Source organism: Chiloscyllium punctatum, chromosome 2 (genome assembly GCF_047496795.1).
Source record: "Chiloscyllium punctatum isolate Juve2018m chromosome 2, sChiPun1.3, whole genome shotgun sequence".
NCBI classification, from domain to species: domain Eukaryota; kingdom Metazoa; phylum Chordata; class Chondrichthyes; order Orectolobiformes; family Hemiscylliidae; genus Chiloscyllium; species Chiloscyllium punctatum.
Window position 1 is genome coordinate 63,457,463 of NC_092740.1, and position 23,774 is coordinate 63,481,236.

The 23,774-nt window shown below is 40.8% G+C and overlaps 1 protein-coding gene across 5 annotated transcripts in view; it reads left to right on the forward strand.

Moving 5' to 3' along the window:
- Positions 1-23,774, forward strand: part of rgmb (repulsive guidance molecule BMP co-receptor b) — a 172,920-nt gene that overhangs the window by 131,246 nt on the left and 17,900 nt on the right. For 4 of the 5 annotated variants that reach the window (XM_072583534.1, XM_072583542.1, XM_072583551.1 and 1 more), the window contains one exon: positions 22,949-22,986. In XM_072583534.1, the coding sequence (XP_072439635.1) occupies positions 22,949-22,986 (38 nt within the window). Of the gene's footprint in view, positions 1-22,577; positions 22,631-22,948; positions 22,987-23,774 lie in introns of those variants that run through there. The other variant, XM_072583562.1, reaches the window with a different exon arrangement.

Here is a 23,774-nt window from a genome sequence, read left to right on the forward strand (position 1 = left end):
AAAATGTCCCAGTGGTTGGAGTCATAGTTTATCATTTATCTTAATTCTGGGATGCCACTACAAGAGTTCTTTGGAAGATGTTTTATAATCAATCTGTTCAGCAATGTTATGACACACCTCTGGAACAGTTGGGATTTGAACTGATGCCTCCTGGTTCAGAGGTAAAGATACTGCATCACAAGAGCTTCTCCTTCCTCAGGGTCGTGTCCTAGGCCCAACCATTTTCAGTTGTGTCATCAATAACATTCTGTCCATCATAAGGTCAAAAGTTTGTTTGTTCACTTGAAGATTACATCATATTCAGCACCATGTGCAATTTGTTAGATACTGAGCAGTGTCCATTTGCAGTAGGACCTAGGTTTGGGATGATAATTAGTAAATATCTTTTGTGATGCACAAGTGCAAGGTACTATATACATAGCAGCGTATATGTGGGAACATCAGCTGCAATTTCCTCTGTTAACTTGGAGCTATATCTCCAATTTCTTCATTGTCACTAGGTCAAAATCCTGGAGCTCCCTTCTTAATCACGAAGTATGTGCATCTGCATGCCATGAACTGCAGCAGTTCAAGAAGTCAGCTTGCCACCACCTTTACCAGGGCAATTACTGGATGGGTAATAAATGATGGACAAGCCAACAAACCCTCCATCCTATAAGCCAATGAATATTTTTTTAAAAAGCTATTCCCAGTGCATCTATTTGGCTGGAGGGTCAGTAGAAGAGAAGGATGGAGCATTTGGGTTTTGTTGCATGTAAGGATTTTCCTTTAAAAGATATTTGTAGATGTGAGACAAAAGACTGCCTGTGTTAAGCTGTGAATTATGATTCATGATGCACTCATTACTGCTGAGAAGGAGAGGAAAATGATAGCACATAAAAATCCAGAATTTACAACTGATCTGAAAGCAATTTCAATGCTAATATTTGAGTTTTATAAAGTCAAAACAGGCTTGTTTGCATTGCTTCTAATTTCTTCTTTTATTGAGGGGATCTCTTGCAGAATTGATCACAGTCCCAGTATTAGCTTGTGGGAGATTTGAGACATTTGGAGCAGTTTCAATATGATAACGTTAATTATTCCAGAAAAGATGATATGGTGGCTGATTTAGATATACAATCCTTTTGTAATGTTCGCTGTCTGTTGACTATAACATACCTGTGAAGAAAAAGAAGCAATCTAAACAAAAGAATAGTCACTTTTCTGAAAAAGCATGCCTGTTCCGCATGAAATATGCTGCTGTGAGGAAGATAAGGCAGTGAATGTATTGCATGTTGTGCATTACTACCAGCATTGTGAATGAGCTGAGGTAACACGCATAATTGAAGCTCAAAAGGCTGGCAACTATTTCTACTGATGATTATTCAGACTCCACATAGTCAGCACACTGACACCAGGAGCACCCCATTGTATGTATAGATGCAGTTTGTTCTTTGTAGCTGCCAAAGATTGTTTGTCCCAGTCAAAGAAGGGCAGAGTGCTGACCCAGAATGTGTTTTGTGTATTGAAACCAGCCAGCAGAATAGTGAGCCAGGGGCTGTTCTCAGTTTAAACACTGAGGTGTAAATTTAAAGTGGGGAGGAAAGGTGGTGATAGTGTATTACTCAGTCCCCTTCCCAGGAGGAATGTTGATGCCACATTAACCAACAAGTCCACTCTGTAGCACTAATACAGGATGAGTGGATATTAAGTGTAAAATCCAACTTCAAGCTTAGGCTGCCTTTTGTACATCAGAGGAATAAATATGGTTACTTTAAAAAATATTTTAAAGTGGTATGCAGATAAATCTATAGATTGGTGTGTTTGCTAAATTCTGACTTTTCTAATATACTGCAGTAGAAAATTATTTAAGTTTTGAAATTATGATAAGAAATATATCATTTAGGAATAGTCAGTGTCATCCAAGTGCATAAATGTTGGAAACTAATTTCACGCAGTAGCTCTGAATGAAGGTCCAGTCAGTGCAGAATGATCACTAAGAAAACCATATTGTTGTTCAAATTACTAAAGAAGGATATTTTTCACAAAATGCTCAGTGCACAACAGGACTTTTTGTAAATAGGTGAGACTGTCACTTGTGTTTTCCTTTCTCTTTTTTCAATATATTTACATATGAAGCAAAAATTTTATTCAGGAATTCTATTGTTTGGATGCATTTGTGCATGTGTGAATCCGCTTCAGAGAGCTCCTGTTGCTGGCGTTTTTGAACTCCAGATTATTGTTTTAATAAAATGTAACTTTTATGTCTCATGCTGTAGCACATGTCAGCTGCAGAGAATTACCTTGATTACCTGGCTGTGTAATTAGAGTCCGAGAGATGTCCAGAATGGAAACAGACCCTTCGGTCCAACCCGTCCATGCCGACCAGATTTCCCAACCCAATCTAGTCCCACCTGCCAGCACCCGGCCCATAACCCACCAAACCCTTGAGAAAATTTCAGCTTGTCAACTTAAGATTCAAATAATTAAATTTCATGAAACAGTTTAAGATGAATTACCAGAAGTAATTAGTTCCAAGGAGCATCAATTGAACAAACGTTGTTCTTACAGTAGGTCAAATAAGTGTGTGTTATGTGTCTGTATTTGGTGATGGGATATAGTTGCAGATTTGTTCCACAGCCATAATTTGTTGTGTACATTTTGATGCTACAGGCTGAATGATACCCACAGTGTTTGAAACTCAATACCAGGATTATTTCCAGGCTGTTTCTGCTTCATGAGGCAGCATGCTTAATGGCTGAGTCTTACAATTAACAGGTCAGTTCCACATTCACCACCCATTTGGAGGGTGGGAATTGCAGAATTTGAGGCCCACTGTAGAGGTGCTCGACAGTCTTCACTCAATCACCAAGGAGAAAAATTGTGAGTCTGAGCAGCAGTGAAACACTGGCACTGCTTTCTGGGTCAGGGAAGCTGCTGAAACGGATATATCTGCTTCAAGAAATTCCACACTCCATTGTCATTGAGGAAGTTAGCAGTCTTGCCATTATCTGACAGAAATATTTATATCTGCTTGTTATATCACAGCCTTTATCCAACTGTAGGGCCTTCCCCATTCACTCTCCAGGATGTTGTACTACTGTTATGAAGACCATTAGGCAGCTAAACAAAAAAACCCTAAGAATTACAGATGCTGAAATCTGAAAGAAAAACACAATTTGCAGGAGAAACTCTGCAGTTCTGGCAGCATCTGTGGAGGGAGAAACAGTTAATATTTTGGGTCCAGTAATCTTTCTTCAAAACTGATTGATTATAGCTAAGAAAAGGTGTTATTCATGCTGGGAGTGGGGATAAAGGAGTAAACAGTACGTGGAGATGGAGCTCAGAGAGAACAGAGTTGGGGTTGGATAATGGTGACCCAGGGAGAAAGAAAAAAGCTCTTATAGTGACATTAGTAGGTGAAAATGGGTTGGTGATGAAAGCAAACTGTTTTATTGGGGCTGGGGTGTGGGTGTGGGTCAAGGACATGGAAGGTGTTCAGGTCTGAGAATTATTGAACTTGTAATGAGATCTGGAGGCTGCAGGGTCTCCAAGTGGAAAATGAGATGCAATTCTTCTAAAGTGCGCCTCACTGGACCATTGCAGCAGGCCATAGATGGACATGTTAGCCACAGAACAGAGTGTTGTGTGGATGTGGAAGACATTTGGTAGCTTGGTCATTTTTTTCAGACAGAACATAGGTGTTGCAAAAAGCTGTTGTTCAATTTGCATTTTGTCTGCCCAGTATAGATGAAACCACATTGTGAGCAGCAAATACAGTGGACTATATTGAGTGAAGTGCAGGTAAGTCACTGCTTTCCCTGACAGGTGTGCCAGGGCCTTGGATAGTGAGGAAAGGGGAGGAAAACGGGCAGGCATTATACCTACTGTGATTACAGGGAAAGGTGCAGTGGGGGTGTGGGGTGGTCTTACGAGTGGAGGAGGAGTGGACCAGTATGTCCTGGAGATCCCTGCAGAATGCTGATAAGGGAGGGGCAGGGAATTGTATCAGCATCACACTGGAGGTCGCAGAAATGGTGGCTAATGATCCTTTGGATATGGAGGAAAGTGAGGTCCGTGGGACCATGTCAATATTGTGAAAGCAAAGGGACGACCATTAAGCAGCTCTTTAATTAGTTTGATAGCATTCCTGGTACTACTTGGCTAGTTGTTTTCACATGGTCAGTGCATTGACATTAGGAGTTGGGAGCTCATGTTGCTGCTGTAAAGGACATTGGTTAGGCCACTCTGGAATATTGTATTCAATTCTAGTCTCCCAGCTATAGGAAGGACGTTGTGAAACTTGAAAGAGTTCAGAATAGATTTACAAGGATGTTGCCAGGGTTGGAGTGTTTGAACTATAGAAAGAGGGTGAGTAGGCTGAGGCCATTTTTCCTGGAGTGTCGGAGGCTGAGAGGTGATCTTTTAGAGATTTGTAAAATCATGAGGGGTGTGGATAGGGTAAATATTATAGGTCTTTTCCCAGGGTAAGGGAGTCCAGAACTAGAGGGCATAGGTTTAAAGAGAGAGGGCAAGGACTTAAAAGGACCCTAAGAGGCAACTTTTTCATGCAGATGGAGGTGCGTGTATGGAATGAGGAGGATGCAGTGGAGGCTGATACAGTTACACCATTTAAAAGGCATCTGGATGGATATATTACTAGGAAGGGTTGAGAGAGATATAGGCCGAATGGGACTAGATTAATTTAGGATATCTCGTTGGCATGGACACATTGGACTGAAGGGTCTATTTCATGCTATACAGCTTTGACTATAAATGTGGACCTACCTCTGGGGAAACAAAATGGAGATGGGACTGTATCAATGAACCAATTTAACAGTTCAGAGCAGTTTTCCTTGTTCTTTTACTTCTAAAGCTATCTCCAGGAGGCTGAGGAATTCTACTGTAGAAAATAAGTTGCATTTTAATTCTTGGAAATTAGAATGAGAGAATGCTACAGCATTAAAACAGGCTACTAAAACTGTGCAGGCGTGTTGTTCCACACAATCTGTGTGGACAAAATCCACTCTCCTAGTTGTTCACAGATATTTTAATAACCTACTTTTCAAACAGGTGTTTAATTCCTTGTTAAATAAATTTATTCACTTGACAGTGCTTTCTGGCAGAGTGTCACATTTTAACTCGTATGCATGGAAAATATTTTTAACCTTCTGATCATATGCCACCACTTCCACTACCTCCAGGGGATGCCACCACCAGACGTAATTCTGCAGGGATCTCTGGGACATACTGGTCTATTCCTCCTTTCCCAAGACCATTCCACACTCCCACACTATCTTCGGCAACTGCAGAAGGTGTAACATATGCCAGTTTTCTTACTCCCCTTCATTATCGAAGGCCCTAGAACACACTGTTGGGATGAAGCATGCTGGCTTAGTGGTTAGCACTGTTGTTTCGCAACATCAGGGCTGTGGGTTCAATTCCATCATTGGGCGACTTTGTGGAGTGTGCACATTATCTCTCTGTGTGGGTTTCTGTCCACCGTCCAGAGATGTGCAGGTTAGGTGGATTGGCCATGCTAAATTGCTTATAGAATCCAGGGATGTACAGAGTTGGTGGATTAGCCATGGGAAGTGCAGGATGATGGCGATAGGGTAGGGGGTGGGCTTGGGTGGGCTGCACTTTGAAAGATTGGTGTAGACTTGATGCTCCAAATAGCCTGCTACTCCACAGTAGGGATTCTATGATGATTGTTCCCTATTTTTGAGATCATATATCTGTGCTCTTTTCTTTCTATTTTATCTACAGTAATTTTTAAAAAACTCACAGCTGGCAGTATCAATTGTTGGAGAGCTGGGTAGTTGCAGTCACACGATGTGTAAAGCAAAAAGTACACCCTGCAATAGGGTTGGGCATGCATATTCCAAAATGCATGTGAGTGGTGTATCTCTGTGCTTTGTGAATGTGTACAGTGGTATTAATAGGTTGGCAGCAGCAATTCAATTATAATTCTTTTGCTGTCATGAAATTGTAAAAAGAAGTTCATGAATAAAATGAAGTACAAGTTCAAATGTATTTTGAATATTCTGGTGAACATGAATGTGAGGATCAATTGTATCTCACTGTCACCTCAGAGGAGCAGGTCAATTCCAATATGATAAATCAGTAGCTTTTGCAATATTTCAGATTGCCACCCAAAAAAAAAACTCAACTGAGAATGAAGGTCTGCACAGATAAAAGTGCAAACATTTTACCTTCTCACGTTCTGAAGGACATGTACCGTGAGGTGTGGATGTCTCTGGTCCAACTCCATTTGATCATGAACTTTCAGTTAAAAAGAGTTTCCTCTTTTCCATTTAGATTGTCAAATTAACCAGCATATATTTTAACAGCAAACAGAGCTTTGGGCTGTGTGTACATTGTAGACTATATTGTTGTAGTAGGACAGATGGAAGAAGAGCATGATTATAACCTAAACTAAAATAAAGTTACCTGCCACCTCAACATACCACCATGTTTTAATGCCAACATTTCTGTCTCTGGGCTGCTGCAGGCACTAGCGAGGGTCAGTGCAAGTTGGAGGAACAGCATCTCATTTTCTGCTTGGGGACATTACATCCTTGAGGACTGGAGATCAAGCTCAATCAGTTTGGAGCCTGAACACCATCTTCCATATTGTTTACCCACCCCTTACATCCCAGGTCCTGTCATGACATAGGTTATTTTCAGCACATCCAACCCAGTTTCACCCATTCATTGTTCCAATTATTACCTATCTAGCTTATTTTCTTCCCTGGTTTACTATGAACAATCCCTTGGTTCATCTCACTTTGTCTGTCTCTGTCTCTGACTGTCTCTGTCTGTCTATCTCTGTCTCACTCTGGGCTCCATCACCACCTATCAGCTCACTCCTCCACACCCATTGTCATCAAGATAAATACCACTTTTGTCCAGATACGATTAGTTCTGAAGAAGAGTCACTGAACGCAGTAAGTTAACTTTTTTTCCTTCTCAGATGTTGCCAGACCTGATGCATTTCTCCAGCAGTTTTTGTTTTGGTTTATAATTGTAACCTAGACTTGTCCAGACCCAAATCACTGGCTTTCAACAGTGAAAGTAATCTGTTAAGGCAGATCCAAGTTATTTCAGTTCTGTTTAGTCAAGCTAAAGTACCTGCCCAGATTCCGGGTAGGTTTAAAGACAATTCTGAGACTACAGAACAAGGACAGCCTTCAAAGGTGTCTATACTTATTCATCTTCCTTATTGCCTATGTGCTGAGCTTGTCGGAGAAGGAATATCCACCCCAGGAACTGCTGAGATGTAGCATTCCTATAGCAGAACAATCACCAAAACTCTTCAATGCATTGAAGAAACATCTGCCAACTGAGTTTGATCCTGCAGCTCTTCATTGTAACCATTGTGCATGTAGCCAGGAAACACAGTGCAATTGTTGATAATCAGTCCAGAATTTAATGATGGAGATAGAGATACCAGGAGAGTAGAATGGAGTCTTTACAGAAGCAAGGTATGAGGAAGCATATTTGAGCTAGCTATGAGAGTCAGTGGGTTTGAATTACTTATTTAGAAAATGAGCCTATCCTTGGAAATGGAGACAGGAAAATTAAGGAAGGGAAGGAAAGAGTCAGATGGATCAGATGAAGATGTGAGAAGGGTAGAAGTGTGAAGCAAGATGAATAAAATTTTCCAGTTCTAGACATGACCAAAAGGTGGCACCAATGGCAATGGCAGAAAGTTGAGAGGGATGCACTGGAATATGTCCAGGTAAGATTGGAACAAGGAATATTCCACAAACCTTCTCCCCCCTCTTTCCCTCCCCCCACCCCAAAAAAAAACAGGCGTAATTGGGTCCATGGGGGTACCCATGGCCACAACTTTTGTTTCTAAAGAATAAGAACAAGCTTAGCAAGCTTAGGGTGGTGGTAATGGATGGGAATCCTTGGACCCTACTTAAGGATGAAGTGTAGAGCTCTCAAACCGTTGTGGAGGGGAATGCCCAGAACTGGAGTGTTCTCTCACTTACTCTTGATCTATTTGGCCCACCTCAACAGAGAAGTCAGGGACTGAACGACAATGGTGAAGAGGAGATGGTTAGGAACAGGAAACTAAAAATTGTTGAAAGCTGTAAAGTATCTGGAAAAACCCCAAATATAGCTGGAAAGACACTGTGAAAGGGGTGAAAAAAACCAGTCGCAATAGGAAAAAAGAAACTTTGGGTGGGGCAGAAATAGAATTGAGCAATGGGTCTGCCAGAGCAGTTTTGTTGTGGATTTTAGGAGGAAGGTAGAAGGGTGCTGAGTGGAGAGCTTGTTGGGAATCAAAATAAATCTAATATTTAGGATTAGCTGGATTATAACATAGAGTTGTCAGAACCCAGAATACTTTGCATTTGTCTTTACTGACAAGACAGCTGCTTCCCAGGCCTTGGTGGCAGAGGAGGAAACTCAGTCATGAGAAGGGTTTCAAATTGGTAGGGAGAAAGAGAAGGGCGGGGTGATGCATTTTATTGATTTATCAAGATTAGACTGGGGCTTGGTAAGTGGCAAGTAACATTTGTGGCACAAAAGTTTTGGGCATTGATTATCTCCTTCGAGAGAATCTAGCCATAAGGAAGCCCTTACTGTCAAAATCCTGGGGGTTACTGTTGACCAGAAACTGAAATGGATCAACCAAATAAATACTGTTGCTGCAACAACAGATTAGAAGCTAGGATTTCTGAGACAAGTAACTCATCACCTGTAACTCATCACTCATCCTCTGTGCCCATCCATTAGCTACAAGGCAAGGGGTCAAGAGTGTGAGGGAGCACTCTTACCTGCCTGGATTGGTCCTGCTCCAACAATACTTGAGCAACCTGCTTGGTTGTCACCCATCCACCAATTTAAACATTCATTTTACCCACCAATAAAGCAGAATAGCAGCATTCGGCATCATTTACAAGGTTCACAGCAAGATTCAAACCTGTGACTTCTCCTTGCATTGGAACATAACTACTTGCAATATCCTCTCCAAGCCTTGCACTCCCACAGTCCAAAGATGTGCAGGTCAGGTGAATTGGCCATGCTAAATTGCCCGCAGTGTTAGGTAAGGGGTAGATGTAGGGGTATGGGTGGGTTGCTATTCGGCGGGGCGGTGTGGACTTGTTGGGCCGAAGGGCCTGTTTCCACACTGTAAGTAATCTAATCTAATCATTTAACTTAGAACAATATTATCTGACTGGATCAAAGTCCTAAAACTCTCCTCATTCCTCACAGCACTGTGGGTTGCAGTGATTCAAGAAGGGTGTTCACCACCACGTTCTCAAAGGCAGTTGGGGATAGGCAATAAATGCTGGCCCAACCACAGTTCTTGGACAAATTTTCCTTAAAAGAAATCTCATCTGGAAGTGAAGAATGATTTATGAGAGTCATTGTCCAACATCAAACCAAGGATGTACTCTGTAGCTAGAAGCAGGCACACCTATTCACTGATATTTCAAAATAAATAATCTGATTTCCTTAAAAGCATTATGAAATCATTCTTCAGCAGCACTTTCAAATTAGAAGTACTCCACAGTTTCTCATATAGTTGGGGGTGGCAGCCTGCATTTTTCTACATTATGTTGTTAGATCAAAAGGTGTAACTGCTATTATGTATCATTCAACACTGCTGTGTTGAGACTGTTGTGACATCACAGCTACAGATTCATACACTTTTACAATGATTGACATAAGTGAAAATAACTTGACCTTCAAGCGTATCTCTGTTTAACTTTCCCAATGAGACTATAACTTCCCAATTCCTGGCTGTGGCCTTTCTCAGGTAGACACTCATCATAAATAAATCTCAATGGTCTGTCTTCTAATGAATGATTTTTTTTCTCTCTCTCTGTATTTGGCACAATTGAAACTTGCTTGTCTCCTGTTAACTTTACTCATTTCGAAGATTACTGCTTTATAATGGCTGCGTACTTGATTTTAAAATATTACAATTTAAAAATCATACTTCCCCACTTAACAAACAAAGGCTAACATCAACAGTACTGTAATATAAATAAAATCAGGAGCAATATTAGTTAACAGATTCAGGTAAATCTGATTAATCCTTTGCTTACTCTGGCACTAGGTAACATTTTCTGCTGGTAACAAGCACTCAGGAAAAACTCTCTCCTAAATTCACTGGTTGGGACATGCAGAACTCTGGTTTTTCAGATCTATTGCAGCCTAACCAACAATCCTTAAACAGGCCTCAGGGGGCAGATGGGCAAAAGATCAGTAAGCCTTTTACCTGAGGAACAGCAGAAGTTTTGGCCTGGACTTGCTTCTGTCCAGTCCATTTTCCCTGCAGAACCTTCCTGCAGGATAGCTCAGTGTTCTCCATTTCCGTGTGACTTTTCCCTGAGGCTGTTATATCTAAGCAAATTGAACTATTTTCTTGAATCAAGATGATTTTAATTATGAAATTTTAGACAAAGCCGTTAGTTTTGTCACTGGACTTTTAGTACCTATATGTTTCTGAAATGATCTGGGTGAGCAGAGTTAAAGTCATTTTGGGAGAGAAATTATAATATTTCAAATAATATGAAATAAATAAAAGGAAAAACATTGCAATGTGTGAAATCTGAAACAGAAAGTGCTGAAAATACCCAGCATGATGCTCCATAGCTGTATCAGGAAAAGGATCCACTCTAATTAAGAGAAGAGTTACTCATGTTGTCACTTCTCATCCAAGTCCACAGTGGTGTTTCTGATTTTATTTCCGTGCAAGCAATAAAAATAAGTAAACATTTTAAGATCCTTCTTTCTTTTCCTTCTCTGTTTAAAATTTGTTGAAAGCATATTTTGTTTGTTGGAATATTGCTGGCCTGAGTTGAAATTTAAACTAAGAGCAGACTGACTGAGAAAGAATGCCATTAATAACAAGAAAAATTTAAAACTCTATGGTCAAAAGTTGCTTAGACAGGCTGTATAAACATTTCCAGGAAGAATAATAAGGTTTCTGTTGATGTTGCAAATACTTACGTGCTTGTTTCTTTTACCCAAGCTCTGGTACACTATTTAGCGAGTGCCACTTTAGCTTTAATGTAGAGGCACGCAATGACTTTAATTGTGCAATCCAAGCCATGACTCTTCTATGCAAAATAATCCTGACAATATGACTAAATTTAACAATGCAGAGAGCAAATTATCCCAGTAGTATTATCCAAATACCTCTGCTGTGCTAAGAAACCATGGTCCAAAAAGTTCAATGCTAAAAATGATCTTAACTGTAAAATCCAAGCAATGACTCCAATTGTACAAATCAAAGAATCATCACCATATAAATCAATCGGCCCAATTTTACAAACTGATGATCCCAACAATGCAAAACAAATACTGTCCTAAGACAATGATGCAAGCACTGATTCAAATAGTATACCCTAGAGATTTTGACTGTATTTTCCAGAAATCCTGGCTGTACACTCAGAATTTGCATTATTGATCAGTAAAACAGATGCTCACATTCTACCTTGCTGTGATTCCCTTTACATTCTTATTCCCTTGTCTTGCATTTTCTTACCCCACTTTGTTCTGTCTGCATCACTTCACGTTTTCTCCACACAAACCTCCCCCATCACACTTTATTTACATCCCCTGCTTCCCCTACTAAAGCGAACTCTTTGGGTAAGGCAGTAATCAGTTCTGCTTCTTATAAGGTGCTTCCAGCACCACTAATCTCAAATGCTGTCTCTTTATACTGTACACTAAAGCAGCTATTCAGCCTTTGGTATACATCACTGGAAAACAGGGCTGAAAAACATGGAGAGGTGGAATAGAATACATAGGTGGGAAGCAAGATGAGTGTGTAGAGGATGGCACATTTCACTGATCTATATCATCCAACACTGATTCACTGACCATGCTGTCAATAAACCAATTTATGTGAAATGCTGACCACTGGCATGTATGCTTTGGCTTCTGTATCTCCATTCCTATTGAAGAATTCAAAGAGTTTTCACATTTAATCCTGTAATTCCTTTCATCAGTAATATATTCTATCTGCTCAACCCCGATAGTCATACAGCATGGAAAGAGGCCTTATAGTCCAACTCGTCCACGCTGACCAGACATCCCAATCTGACCTCCTCCCATTAGCCAACAGATGGCCCATATCCCTCTAAACCCTTCCTACTCATCTACCCTTCCAGATACAATTATAACATTTAAAAGGTATTAGTGCTAAATAACCTTAACAAAGACAGATAAGGATGATGGGCTGAATTTATTTGGACTTTCATTCCATTATCGTGCTTGACAACTAACCATAGTTGTTTACAATTATGTAGGTATGTAGTTAATCACTGTTTAACCAAAATGAGAAGAAACTGGTTTGATTGTTGGACATTCTGTACTGAGCACCTTCCAGTTCATGTGCAAAGTGAACTCTAAAGCAAGACTAATCTTCTGTAATTTCAATTTTGTTTCACTATTCAACCAAAATAAAAATTTTAACTGCAAGCTATTGGTGCAGTTGCTGGGGTTTCTAAGCATTGCCATTGCCTAATCTAGTACCGTTTTTTTCAGATGACAGTGTCTGAAAATAATTATAAATGCTTGTAAGTGATTTAATGAAAATTAAAGGAATTTAAATGAGAGAAAATAATGTTGAAGGGAAGTTGGAGTTTGTTTGATAATATTGGCAAGTAAGAAAAGTGAACTTTTAACTAATCAATTAGATCTTATTTGAAAAAATGTTTGAATATATATACAGTACCCTTTCAATAAGATATACCTTCTTATTAAATGTAGCTCCTGCCATGATAGTCTATTTCTCTTAGATAACAGTTTGCAGCAGTCTTGAGAAACCTGTGATGTAAAAGAAATCATAGTGTGGTAACCAGATTCACAGGGAACGTGTCAGAATGGCTTTGAAATATTATCACTCTAGTTCACTAACCTGAATTCCCTTTATACCTAGGGTATCTATGAAAACGTAAATCAGTGCATTATCAGCGTTATATTCATTTAAAAGCGATGCTGCATAATGTAATAGAAGGAATTTCTTAGCTCCCATGCACTTTTCTTTCATATGTATTAGAGACAGAAACATCTGACAAAACTATTCTTAATGGAAAAGAAATTATCTTGCTTTTCTAGCCTTCTAGGACATAACGATGTCCCAATGGACTTTGTTGTGATTGTGTGTATTTTTGAAGTGTAGTCATTATTGTAATGTGGGAATTGCATCAGCCAATTTATGCACCACAAGGTCCCACAGACAGCAATTAGAACATTGTAGTAATCTGTTTTAATTGATGTTTGATGAATAAATATTGCTCAGGAAACTGGGTGCTCCATTTGATGGGTACCAGTCAAATAGGCTTCTTTATTTGTGATGGTGTGAAATTTCTTGACTATTACTATGGCTCCATTAAGGCAAGTGGAGCATGTTCCATTACTGGCTTGTGCCTTGTTAAAGATGGAATGGTGTTGAAGAGTTGGGAGGTCAGCCACTCACTGGAATACCTAGCATTTGGCTTTCTGTAGTAGCCACAGCATTAAATACTGGGTGAGACCCAATGGAATTGATTATCCATTGAATGTCAAAGGAAAGTAGTTTAGATTCTCTCTCCTTTTTTCGGTCATGAATTTTACTCGTCACTTATTGGCCCAAGGCTCGATGTTGTCCTGGCTTTGCTGTGCGTGCTGTTGACAATCATGTCAAATGATTAGGGTGAAATGGATTGGGTCCAAGGTGATTAATCCTGATTGTGATACTTACTGCATGCTGCAACTCAGGAAGAAGAACATAATCAGTTTCTACTTTATGGTCATCCTGTTGCAGTTAGGCCACAGTGACAGTGTTGTGTCCAGTACTAGACGCCATAATTTAGGAAAGATGTTAAAGTCCTTTAAGATAATGCAGAGGAAATTAGCAAGGATGAGGGATTTTGGCTGTAAAAGGTTGGAAAAACTCAATTGTTCTCAATGGAGCAAAATTGATTAAATGGAGATTTGATGAAGATGTACAAGATTATGAGAGGTGTTAGTAAGATAGATAAAAGCTGCTCCCATTAGCTGGTGTTATGAAGATGAGGTGTTACGTTTAGACTTTTGGATAAGAGATTCTGTGAAGAGGGGTTGAATAGGAGGAAGAATATATTTACACAATGAAGCAGTCTGACTGAGTGTGGTGGAAGTAGAGGTGATCAATAATTTCAAAAGGCAATTGGAAAGGCACTTGAGGAAAATAAACCTGCAAGATTATGGGGATAGAGCAGGGGAATGGAACTGACCAGGTTGCTCTCCAGACAGCATGTACTCTGAGTCGAATGGCTACTTTATGTCATGATGATGAGGAATCTATGTGGAATGATGATTGAACATCTAAGGATCAGCATAAAATTGAACTGACATCAATGGTGGATATTCTGGAGACAGGCAACAACTTTAGAGTCATAGAGATGTACAGCACGGAAACAGACCCTTTGGTCCAACTTGTCCATGCCGACCAGATATCCTAACCCGATCTAGCCCCACCTGTCAGCACCCGGCCCATATCCTTCCAAACCCTTCCTACTCATATACCTTTCCAGATGTCTTTTAAATGTTGCAATTATACTAGCCTCCACCACTTCCTCTGGCAGTTCATTCCACACACGTACCATCCTCTGCGTGAAAAAGTTGTCCCTTAGGTCTCTTTTATATCTTTCCCCTCTCACCCTAAATCTATGCCCTCTTGTTCTGGACTCCCCCAACCCAGGGAAAATACCTTTTGTTTGTTTATTCTATCCTTGCTCCTCATGATTTTATAAACCTCTATAAAGTCACTCCTCAGCCTCCGACGCTCCAGGGAAAACAACCCTAGCTTAGTCAACTTCTCCCTATAGCTCAATTCCTCCAACCTTGGCAACATCCTTGTAAATATTTTCTGAACCATTTCAAGTTTCACAACATCCAATAGGAAGGAGACCAAAGTTGCATGCAATATTCCAAAAGTGTTCTGTAGAGCCGTAAAATGACTTCCCACCTCCTGTACTCAATGCTTTGGCCAAGAAAGAAAAACACACCAACCGCTGCCTTCATTATCTTATCTAGCTGCAAGTCCACTTTCAAGGAGCTATGAACCTTCACTCTAAAGTCTCTTTGTTCAGCAACAGTCCCGAGGACCTTACCATTAAGTGTATAAATCCTGCTAAGATTTGCTTTCCCAAAATGCAGCACCTCGCATTTATCTAAATTGCATCTGCCATTGCTCAGTCCATTAGACCATCTGATCAAAATCCCATTGTAATCTGAGGTAATCTTCTTCGCTGCCCACTACACCTCCAATTTTGGTGTCATCTGCAAGCTTACTAACTATACCTCTTATGCTCTAATCCGAATCATTTATATAACTTGTCCTTACCAATTTTCTTAAATAGTGGCACCACGTTAGCCAACCTCCAGTCTTCCGGCACCTCACCTGTGACTATTGATGATACAAATATCTCAGCAAGAGGCTCAGCAATCACTTCTCTAGCGTCCTAGAGTTCTAAGGTACACCTGATCAGGTCCTGGGGATTTATCCACTTTTATGCGTTTTAAGACATCCAGCACTTTCTCCTCTGTAATATGGACATTTTTCAAGATGTCACATTCTTTATCTTCCATGTCTTTTCCACAGTAAATACTGTTGCAAAATACTCTTTTAGTACCTTCCCCCATTTTCTGTGGCTCCACACAAAGGCCGCCTTGCTGATCTTTGAGGGGCTGTATTCTCTCCGTAGTTACCCTTTTGTCCTTAATGTATTTGTAAAAACCCTTTGGATTTTCCTTAATTCCATTTGTCAAAGCTATATCATGTCCCCCTTTTGCTCTTCTGATTTCCCTTTTAAGTATACTCCTACTGTCTTTATACTCTTCTAAGGATTCACTCGATCTATCCTATCTATACCTGACATATGCTTCCTTCTTTTTCTTAACCAAACCCTCAATTTCTTTGGTCATCCCGCATTCCCTACACCTACCAGCCTTTCCTTTCACCCTAACAGGAATATATTGTCTCTGGACTCTCATTATCTCCTTTCTGAAGGCTTCCCATTTTACAGCCATCCCTTTACCTGCGAACATCTGCCCCCAATCAGCTTTTGAAAGTTCTTGCCTAATACCGTCAAAATTGTCTGAATCCAATTTAGAACTTCAACTTTTAGATCTGGTCTATCCTTTTCCATCACTATTTTAAATCTAATAGAATTATGGTCACTGGCCCCAAAGAGCTGATTCATGAACACTAATTTTCTTGATGTTTTGCAGCAGTTCCTTTGTCTTTCTTGATTTTATGTAGTGATCAAGAGCAGGAACGATGGATTATTCCCTCAACCACCTCACAACTATGTGTTCCACACCTCTCCCTCGCCCAACTCATCTTAGTGAAAAGATGCTAAAGCCAGTGGTAGCGTCCTTTGCTGAGAAGTCCTAGTTCAGCATGAGTCACGATCAAAATTTACGGTTACCTATTCTGAATGCCTCATTTACTGAGCAAGCCTTTGGAGGTAAAACCTTGTTTGTATTTTAGAGGGAGTGCACTTATCCCCTAATAGACTTACAGTGCTGTGTTTTTCTCTAATTCAACCAAGTCTGCAATTTTTGTGGCAAAATGGTGAACATTAGGGTCAGATTTGTGCGCTTTGGTACCATTGCCACAATGAGTGGTTGTCGAAAAGATGATTTGTGGCTGAAATGTAAATGCAGTCATATTTTTGATTTGCAAGCAATGTCATTCCCTACAACTTGCTGTGTAATAAACCTGGTCATTACTGTTCTAACCACATGGTACAATAGCAATCCAGTTCATGCCACATGACCCTGCCTTCTGTTGCTGTGTGCTGTGATGAGCCCTTGCAGCAAATTCATATTTTACTGACTATTAAATGAAATTGTCCCCATGATCTACATCTTTGTAAATGTAGAAGGTGTTCTATACCAGAACCTTTTGATAAAATACATACTATTTGTGACTTTGTTCGTAATGAACAATATACAGCCCATACTGTGCCTACAAAATGGACATTACAAAATACAGCCAAGCATGATTTTATTTAATAATTTGTTTCTGCTCCAGACATATCTCCAAACCCGTTGTTCATCTCATCCACGTCCCGAACCTCTGCCTTCGAACCCCACCCCTCCAACTGCAACAAGGACAGAATCTCCTGGTCCTCACCTTGCACCCCACTAACCTTCGTATAACATTGCATCATGCTCCACAATTTCCACCACCTACAAACGGACCCCACCACCAGAGATATCTTTCCCTTTCCACCTCTTTGCACTTTCTGTAAAGACCGTTCCCCCCGTGACTACCTGGTCAGGTCCATGCCCCCAAATAGCTCACCCTCCCCTCCCAGCTCCTTCCCCTGCCACTGCAGGAATTGCAACACCTTCACCCACACCTCCTCCCTCACCTCTGTCCAAGGCCCCAAAAGACCTTTCTACATCCATCAAAGTTTCACCTGCACTTCCACCAATATCATTTATTGTATCCGTTGCTCCTGATGCAGTCTCCTCTACTTTGGGGAGACCGGCCGCCTACTCGTAAAGTGCTTCAGGGAACATCTCTGGGACACCCGCACCAATCAACCCCACCGCCCCATTGCCAAACATTTCAACTCCCCCTCCCACTCTGCTGAGGACATGCAGGTCCTGGGCCGCCTCCACCGCCACTCCCTCACCACCCGATGCATGGAGGAAGAACGCCTCATCTTCAGCCTGGGAATGCTTCATCTCCAGAACATAATGTGGACTTCACCAGTTTCCTTGTTTCCCCTCCCCCCACCTTACCCCAGTTCCAACCTTTCAGCTCAGCACTGTCCTCATGACCTTTCTCATCTGCCAATCTTCCTTCCCACTTATCCGCGCCACCCTCCTCTCCAACCTATCACCTTTACCCCAACCTCCATCCACCTATTGCACTGTCAGCTATCTTCCCCTCCCTCCTCCCCCAGCTCCACGCCCCTCCCATTTACCTCTTCACCCCCATAGCTCCCATCCTCACTCCTGATGAAGGGCTTTTGCTCGAAACGTCGATTTTCTGTTCAACGGATGCTGCCTGACCTGCTGTGCTTTTCCAGCACCACTCCAATCTTGACTGTAATCTCCCGCATCTGCAGTTCCCACTTTTGCCTTTGTAAATCAGGTCCCCAGTGGGGGGGCTTCAATTGGGAATCTGATTTAAATTCAACATTTGCCAGCTATTTTCGTCATGACTGAGGAAAGCTGAAAGGAAATAGAGATTGGAATTACTATCAATAACTTTTTAATCAAAATATTTTTAGGCCAGGAAGAGGAATGCTGCCTGAAATCCTCAAAATAGTTTCCAGTCTTTTCCTGGGAGAAAGTGAGGACTGCAGATGCTGGAGATCAGAGCTGAAAAATGTGTTGCTGGAAAAGCGCAGCAGGTCAGGCAGCATCAAAGGAGCAGGAGAATCGACGTTTCGGGCATAAGCCCTTCTTCAGGAATGAAGAAGGGCTTATGCCCGAAACGTCGATTCTCCTCCTTTGATGCTGCCTGACTTGCTGCGCTTTTCCAGCAACACATTTTTCAGCTCCAGCCTTTTCCTTGCCATTTGTGGCCTATCTCTTGCACACTGTCTCACTCGCACACTCTATCTCTCACTCACACTCTCTCGCGCTCGCTCTAAGATTCTGCAGAGGGATTAAACAGATTAAGCGAGTGGACAAAACTTGGCAGATTGGCTTTAATTTGGAAAAATGCAAGGTTGTGCACTTTGGCAGGAAGAATAGAAGAGCTGAGTATTATTTAAACAGGAAAAGATGGAAGAAAACTGAGGGATTTGGCGGTCCTTGTGCATAAATCACGAATTTCTCAGCAATGAAGTTCAGCAAGTAATGGGAAAGACATTGGAATGTTTGCCTTTATTTCAATGGGAATGAAGTATAAAAACAGGGAGGTCTTTTTAAAACAATGAGAGGAGGCCTGGTATAAATATGAGATTGAAGACACTTGACTGTGGGGATTTTGACAGTTTGTTTCCCCCTTGTGGGGAAAGTCCAGTACCAGACAGCACAATCTCAGGTTAAAGGGTTGCCCATTTAAGACCAAGATGAGGAGGAATTGTTTCTCTGAGGGTAGTTTCTGTTGAATTCTTTACTTCAGAGGGCTGTAGTGGCTGAGATAGACAGAAAGGTTTTTAAACAGAATAGTAATCAAGAGCTATGAAGAAAAGGCAAGAAAAGTGGAGTTGAGGGTTATGAGATCAGCTATGATCCTATTTAATGATGGAGTAAGTTTGATGGGCTGAATGGCCTACCTCTACTCCTACATGTTATGGTCTTAGTGTATTAATTATAAAGAGCTTACCATTCTTTCCCTAATCTGACTTTACTTGCAACACTTTTACCATTAAAATATTTGCCTTTTCCTGTCACCCAAATGGCCAATTACCCTGTGGGCTTAACTTTTCTCTTTAGATTTATACATTTCCTTTCACCTGACCCCCCCTGACCACACCACCCCTCCCAACTACGTTTTAGTTTAAAGCTCTATAACTATTTAACTAACCAGTCCACATTCCCCAAGCCAATTTATGTAGATACCCCCTGCCCTACAGAACAGTGACCTCTTCTCTCAGAAGTGGTGCCAGTGCGCCATAAATCAAAGGCCATGCCTAGAGGATTGCTCTTTCAACCAGGTATTCAACATCAACAATCCTTCTACGTTATGCTAATTTGCACATAGCTTTGAATTTGGAATCAAGTTCTCCAGATTTTTTTCAGCAGAAGAGTGTTACTTGTTCTGCTATCTGTGTTGAGATTTTAACAGAGGCGTTATGTTAGAGGCAGAGATGGACAATGTTAATGTCAAAAATGGGAAAACGGATGAAAAATTTCTAAACTCTCGAAGAAACAGGAAACGAAAATTGAACAAGATCTGGTTTGGTCTGAGAGTGACGAGGGAGGGGTTGGGAATCCATCAGATGGGAACTGAGTCTGTGGTGGGAATGGAAACAATATTTCAGTCTTTATAATGCTAAACTGGCAAAAGTGGTGGATTATGCATGAAGGATGAGATTAATAGTATCATAGTAGAGAGATGGTCACTAAGTTCAGATATGCTGGTGTGATGTCACGAATATAAATGTGCCTGTCACTGCTGTTAGTTTGTGTGCTATGGAGATAAGGAAAGCAATGACTGAGCATTGCAGAGAAATTGAGGAGAACAGGTAGGAATAATGCACACCAGTAATAAGAATGATAATGAAAAGGTGGGAAGGAGAGGGGTTTGCAGGGTTCTATGTTTGACTAGCGTTCTCATAAGTTCTAGACCCCCTATTTTTTCCTTCATGTGCTGCCCAAACCTGCAATTGACTCCCACTCACTGGGTCCTGCCAGTCTGACCACGGCAATACACCCCAACCATTATATTCCCACCAGAATCTCCCACTTCTCAGAACACACTCCTACAATTTATTTGCAGGAAAGAACTATGTACCCTTGGAATATTGCCCCTCACCTCTCCCCAACCCCAAACGGCTTTCAGTGAAGCTGACCATGCTCAATGGGACAACTCCAATGGGTCTCTGCTAGTGCTACTGCTTTCTCTTCGAGGGAAAGAATAAAGTTATAAATCACACAACACCAGGTTATAGTCCAACAGGTTTATTTGGAAGAACTAGCTTTTGGAGCATTGCTCCTTCATCAGATAGCCATCCCAGTGAGGACCCAGTGAGTGGGAATCAATTGCAGGTGTGGACAGCACGTGAGGAAGGAAAAAATAGGGTGTCTAGAGCTACCTGATGAAGGAGTAGCACTCTGAAATCTAGTGTTTCCAAATAAACCTGTTGGACTATAACCTGTGTGATTTTTAGTTTTGTTCACCCCTGTCCAACACCAGCTCCTCCACACCAAGGAAAGAATAGGCCAACCCACCTATTCCATGTATTAAGTACTGTGGATGCTGGAAATCTGAAATGTACACAGAAAATTCTGGGGAAACTTGGCAGTTATGGCAGCATCTGTGGAGAGACAACCGGTGTTAATGTTTGATTGTTCATCAGAACTATGAACATTCAAGTTGGAGTCAATCAGTGAAGAAGATTATCTAAGCTTACAGCAGGACCTTGATTAGATGGGCCAATGGACTAAGGAGTGACAGGTACAGTTTAATTTAGATAAAATGGGATGCATTTAGGTAAGGCAAACCAGGGCAGGGCTTATACACTCAATGGTAGGGTCCTGGGTAGGGTTGCTGAACAAAGAGACCTACACTTGCAGGTCGATAGTTCCTTGAAAATGGAGTTGCAGGTGGAAAGGGGGGTGAAGAAGGCATTTTGCATGCATGCCCTCATTGGTCATAGCATTGAGTATAGGAGTTGGGATGTCATATTACAGCTGCACAGGACATTGGTGGGGCCACTTTTAAAATACTATGTACAATTCTGGTCACTATTCTATAGGAAGAATGTTATCAAACTTGAGAGAATGCAGAGAAGATTTACAAGGGGTTACTGGGGTTGGAATGTTTGAGCTATAGGGATAGGCTGAATCGGCTGGAGCTTTCTTCCCGGAATATCAGAGGCTAAGGGGGTGACCTTATAGAGGTTTGTAAAATCGTGAGGGACATAGATCGAGTGAATAGCCAAGGTCTTTTTCATAGGATAGGGAAGTCCAAAGCTAAAGGGTATAGGTTTCAGATGAGAGGGAAAAGATTTTTTAAAAGACATAAGCAATAACATTTTCACCCAGACAGTGTTGCATGTATGGAATGAGCTGCCAGAGAAAGTGGTGGAGGAGGCTGGTACAATTGCAACATTTAAAAGGCATCTGAATGGGTATATTAATAGGAAGGGTTTGGAGGGATCTGGGTCAAGTGCTAGCAAATGCGACTGTCAGATTGGGATGTCTAGACTGAAGGGTCTGTTTCCATGTTGTATGCCTCGATGACTCTCTTTACCCCTACCTTGCCACCTATCTAGCAGCTGCTATTTGCAATTATTATGGGCTAGATGCAGTTCCAGCAATGGCCACTGCTCCCAGTGGTGATGCTGGAACCAGAGAGTTGCCAGCCATACAAATAGCTTGTAGCCCTTGATTGTGAGATTTCATCTCCAGATGGAATAGTAGGAGGGGTCCTAAGAATATCTTTGGTCTGGTGTTGGAAGGTATAATTATCAACTCCTGACTTATGCTAATAAATATGCAACTATTGACATGACTAAATGGGCATGGTTGCAATTTTCCTCCGGTTAATAATCTGCTGACATTGGTGTTCTCATTTGGAAAAGGTAACAGAAGGTAACTATTGCTGTATAAATGTACCTCAGCAGAAGTTAGTGTCTTCAGAAGGGAAATAAAGGCAAGCCATTTGTTTTATATCTTGTAAAATAAGAAGATCCATGTTGGATAACTGACCTGTTTGCATGTACTCTAGTGTATTGTTTCAAAAATCTGGATGAGAATGTCTTTTTTATAGTGTGCTCTCTGATCCTATGGTAGTATTACAAATTGCCCATGTTGGCTGGAGCTAAGCCTGTGTGAAGACATCTGATATGCTGCCTTTAACAAGTGAACTGATCATAAGTGTAGGAATACACTGGGAACTGTTTGACGCTAGGCTGAAAGAAGTCTTTGTGTGATTTGTTGAAGCGAACGACACCTAGTAGTCAAGAACAAGCATCCCTAACTTGACTGCAAACTGATAGATTCATGCTCTGTAAGTCACAAAGAATGGAAATGCTGAAAACCTTCGTTTAACAGATTTTAATTTGTTAGCACTGCTAAATAGTGAATCAAATTAGCATTGTAAATTTACTGAGGTCTGCTAGAGGGAAAAATGCACTTTTTGTAGATTAGTAAGGAATTACACTACTGGTTGAAGAGCATCCTTCATTTGGAACCAGTTCCGAAGAAGAAATAGCTAATTTGTATTACAGATGAGCTTCGTTGCCTAGTGATATGTGAACCATCATTCTGTCAAAGGAAGTGCTTTTTATCTCTGAGTGAAATGACTGTCTCCTGTGTTATGTTTCAGATGATTAAAAGCACTGCGGAGCTGAGAAGCATTTTCTGGTAAGTTTCTTTTTTTCTCCCATTTGCTCTTTGTTCCCTGTGTGGCAATTCACCACTATTTTGTTTTGCTTTGTTTTTGTGTGAAGTATGGAAAGACACTGACATATCTACCTTTGTTAACTTGGGCTATAGCATTTTAACTGTATCTGTTGCTATCCCTACATGTAAATATTATTTTGCCTTTTGTAAAATCAATACATTTGTCTGTCATTGTGTAGATACACTCAGCACTGAGTGCAGATTTGTAACTTTGTCAATTGTAACTCATGAAACTTAATTTCATTGTAGAGATGATCCACATACAACAAGTTTATGCAAAATTATGTATATGTACCGAAGTTGATATATTAGGCACTTGAAAAAAATTAATTATTTATATGATAATTTATCTCTAATACATGGGTGTTGATTTAGAACAATGCCATTGAGATGAAATGATTCCATCTATTTTGTTGGCATGCCTATAAGAAACTGTGCATTATAGCAACTAGTTTAAAATTAATTATTTAGTTAACTGCCATATCCAGCAAGATATTTTGTCTCATTTTCTCTCCCTTTCAGAAAGCTGGAGAGGTAAAGAAATGTGAGCAGTTCAATCCTGTATCCTCTCCCTCACTTAAGCCACTTTTTTTTTACACCTTTGTAACATCAACTGCCTCCACCTCTGCACCGCAGATCATCTGTTGCTAAAACTCAGAGTGATTCTATTATGAATCGCAGAATCCACTGCTTTCCTGGTCAGTCTCCCATCTTTCGTGTTTTGTAATTGTCAGTTTACATAAATATCT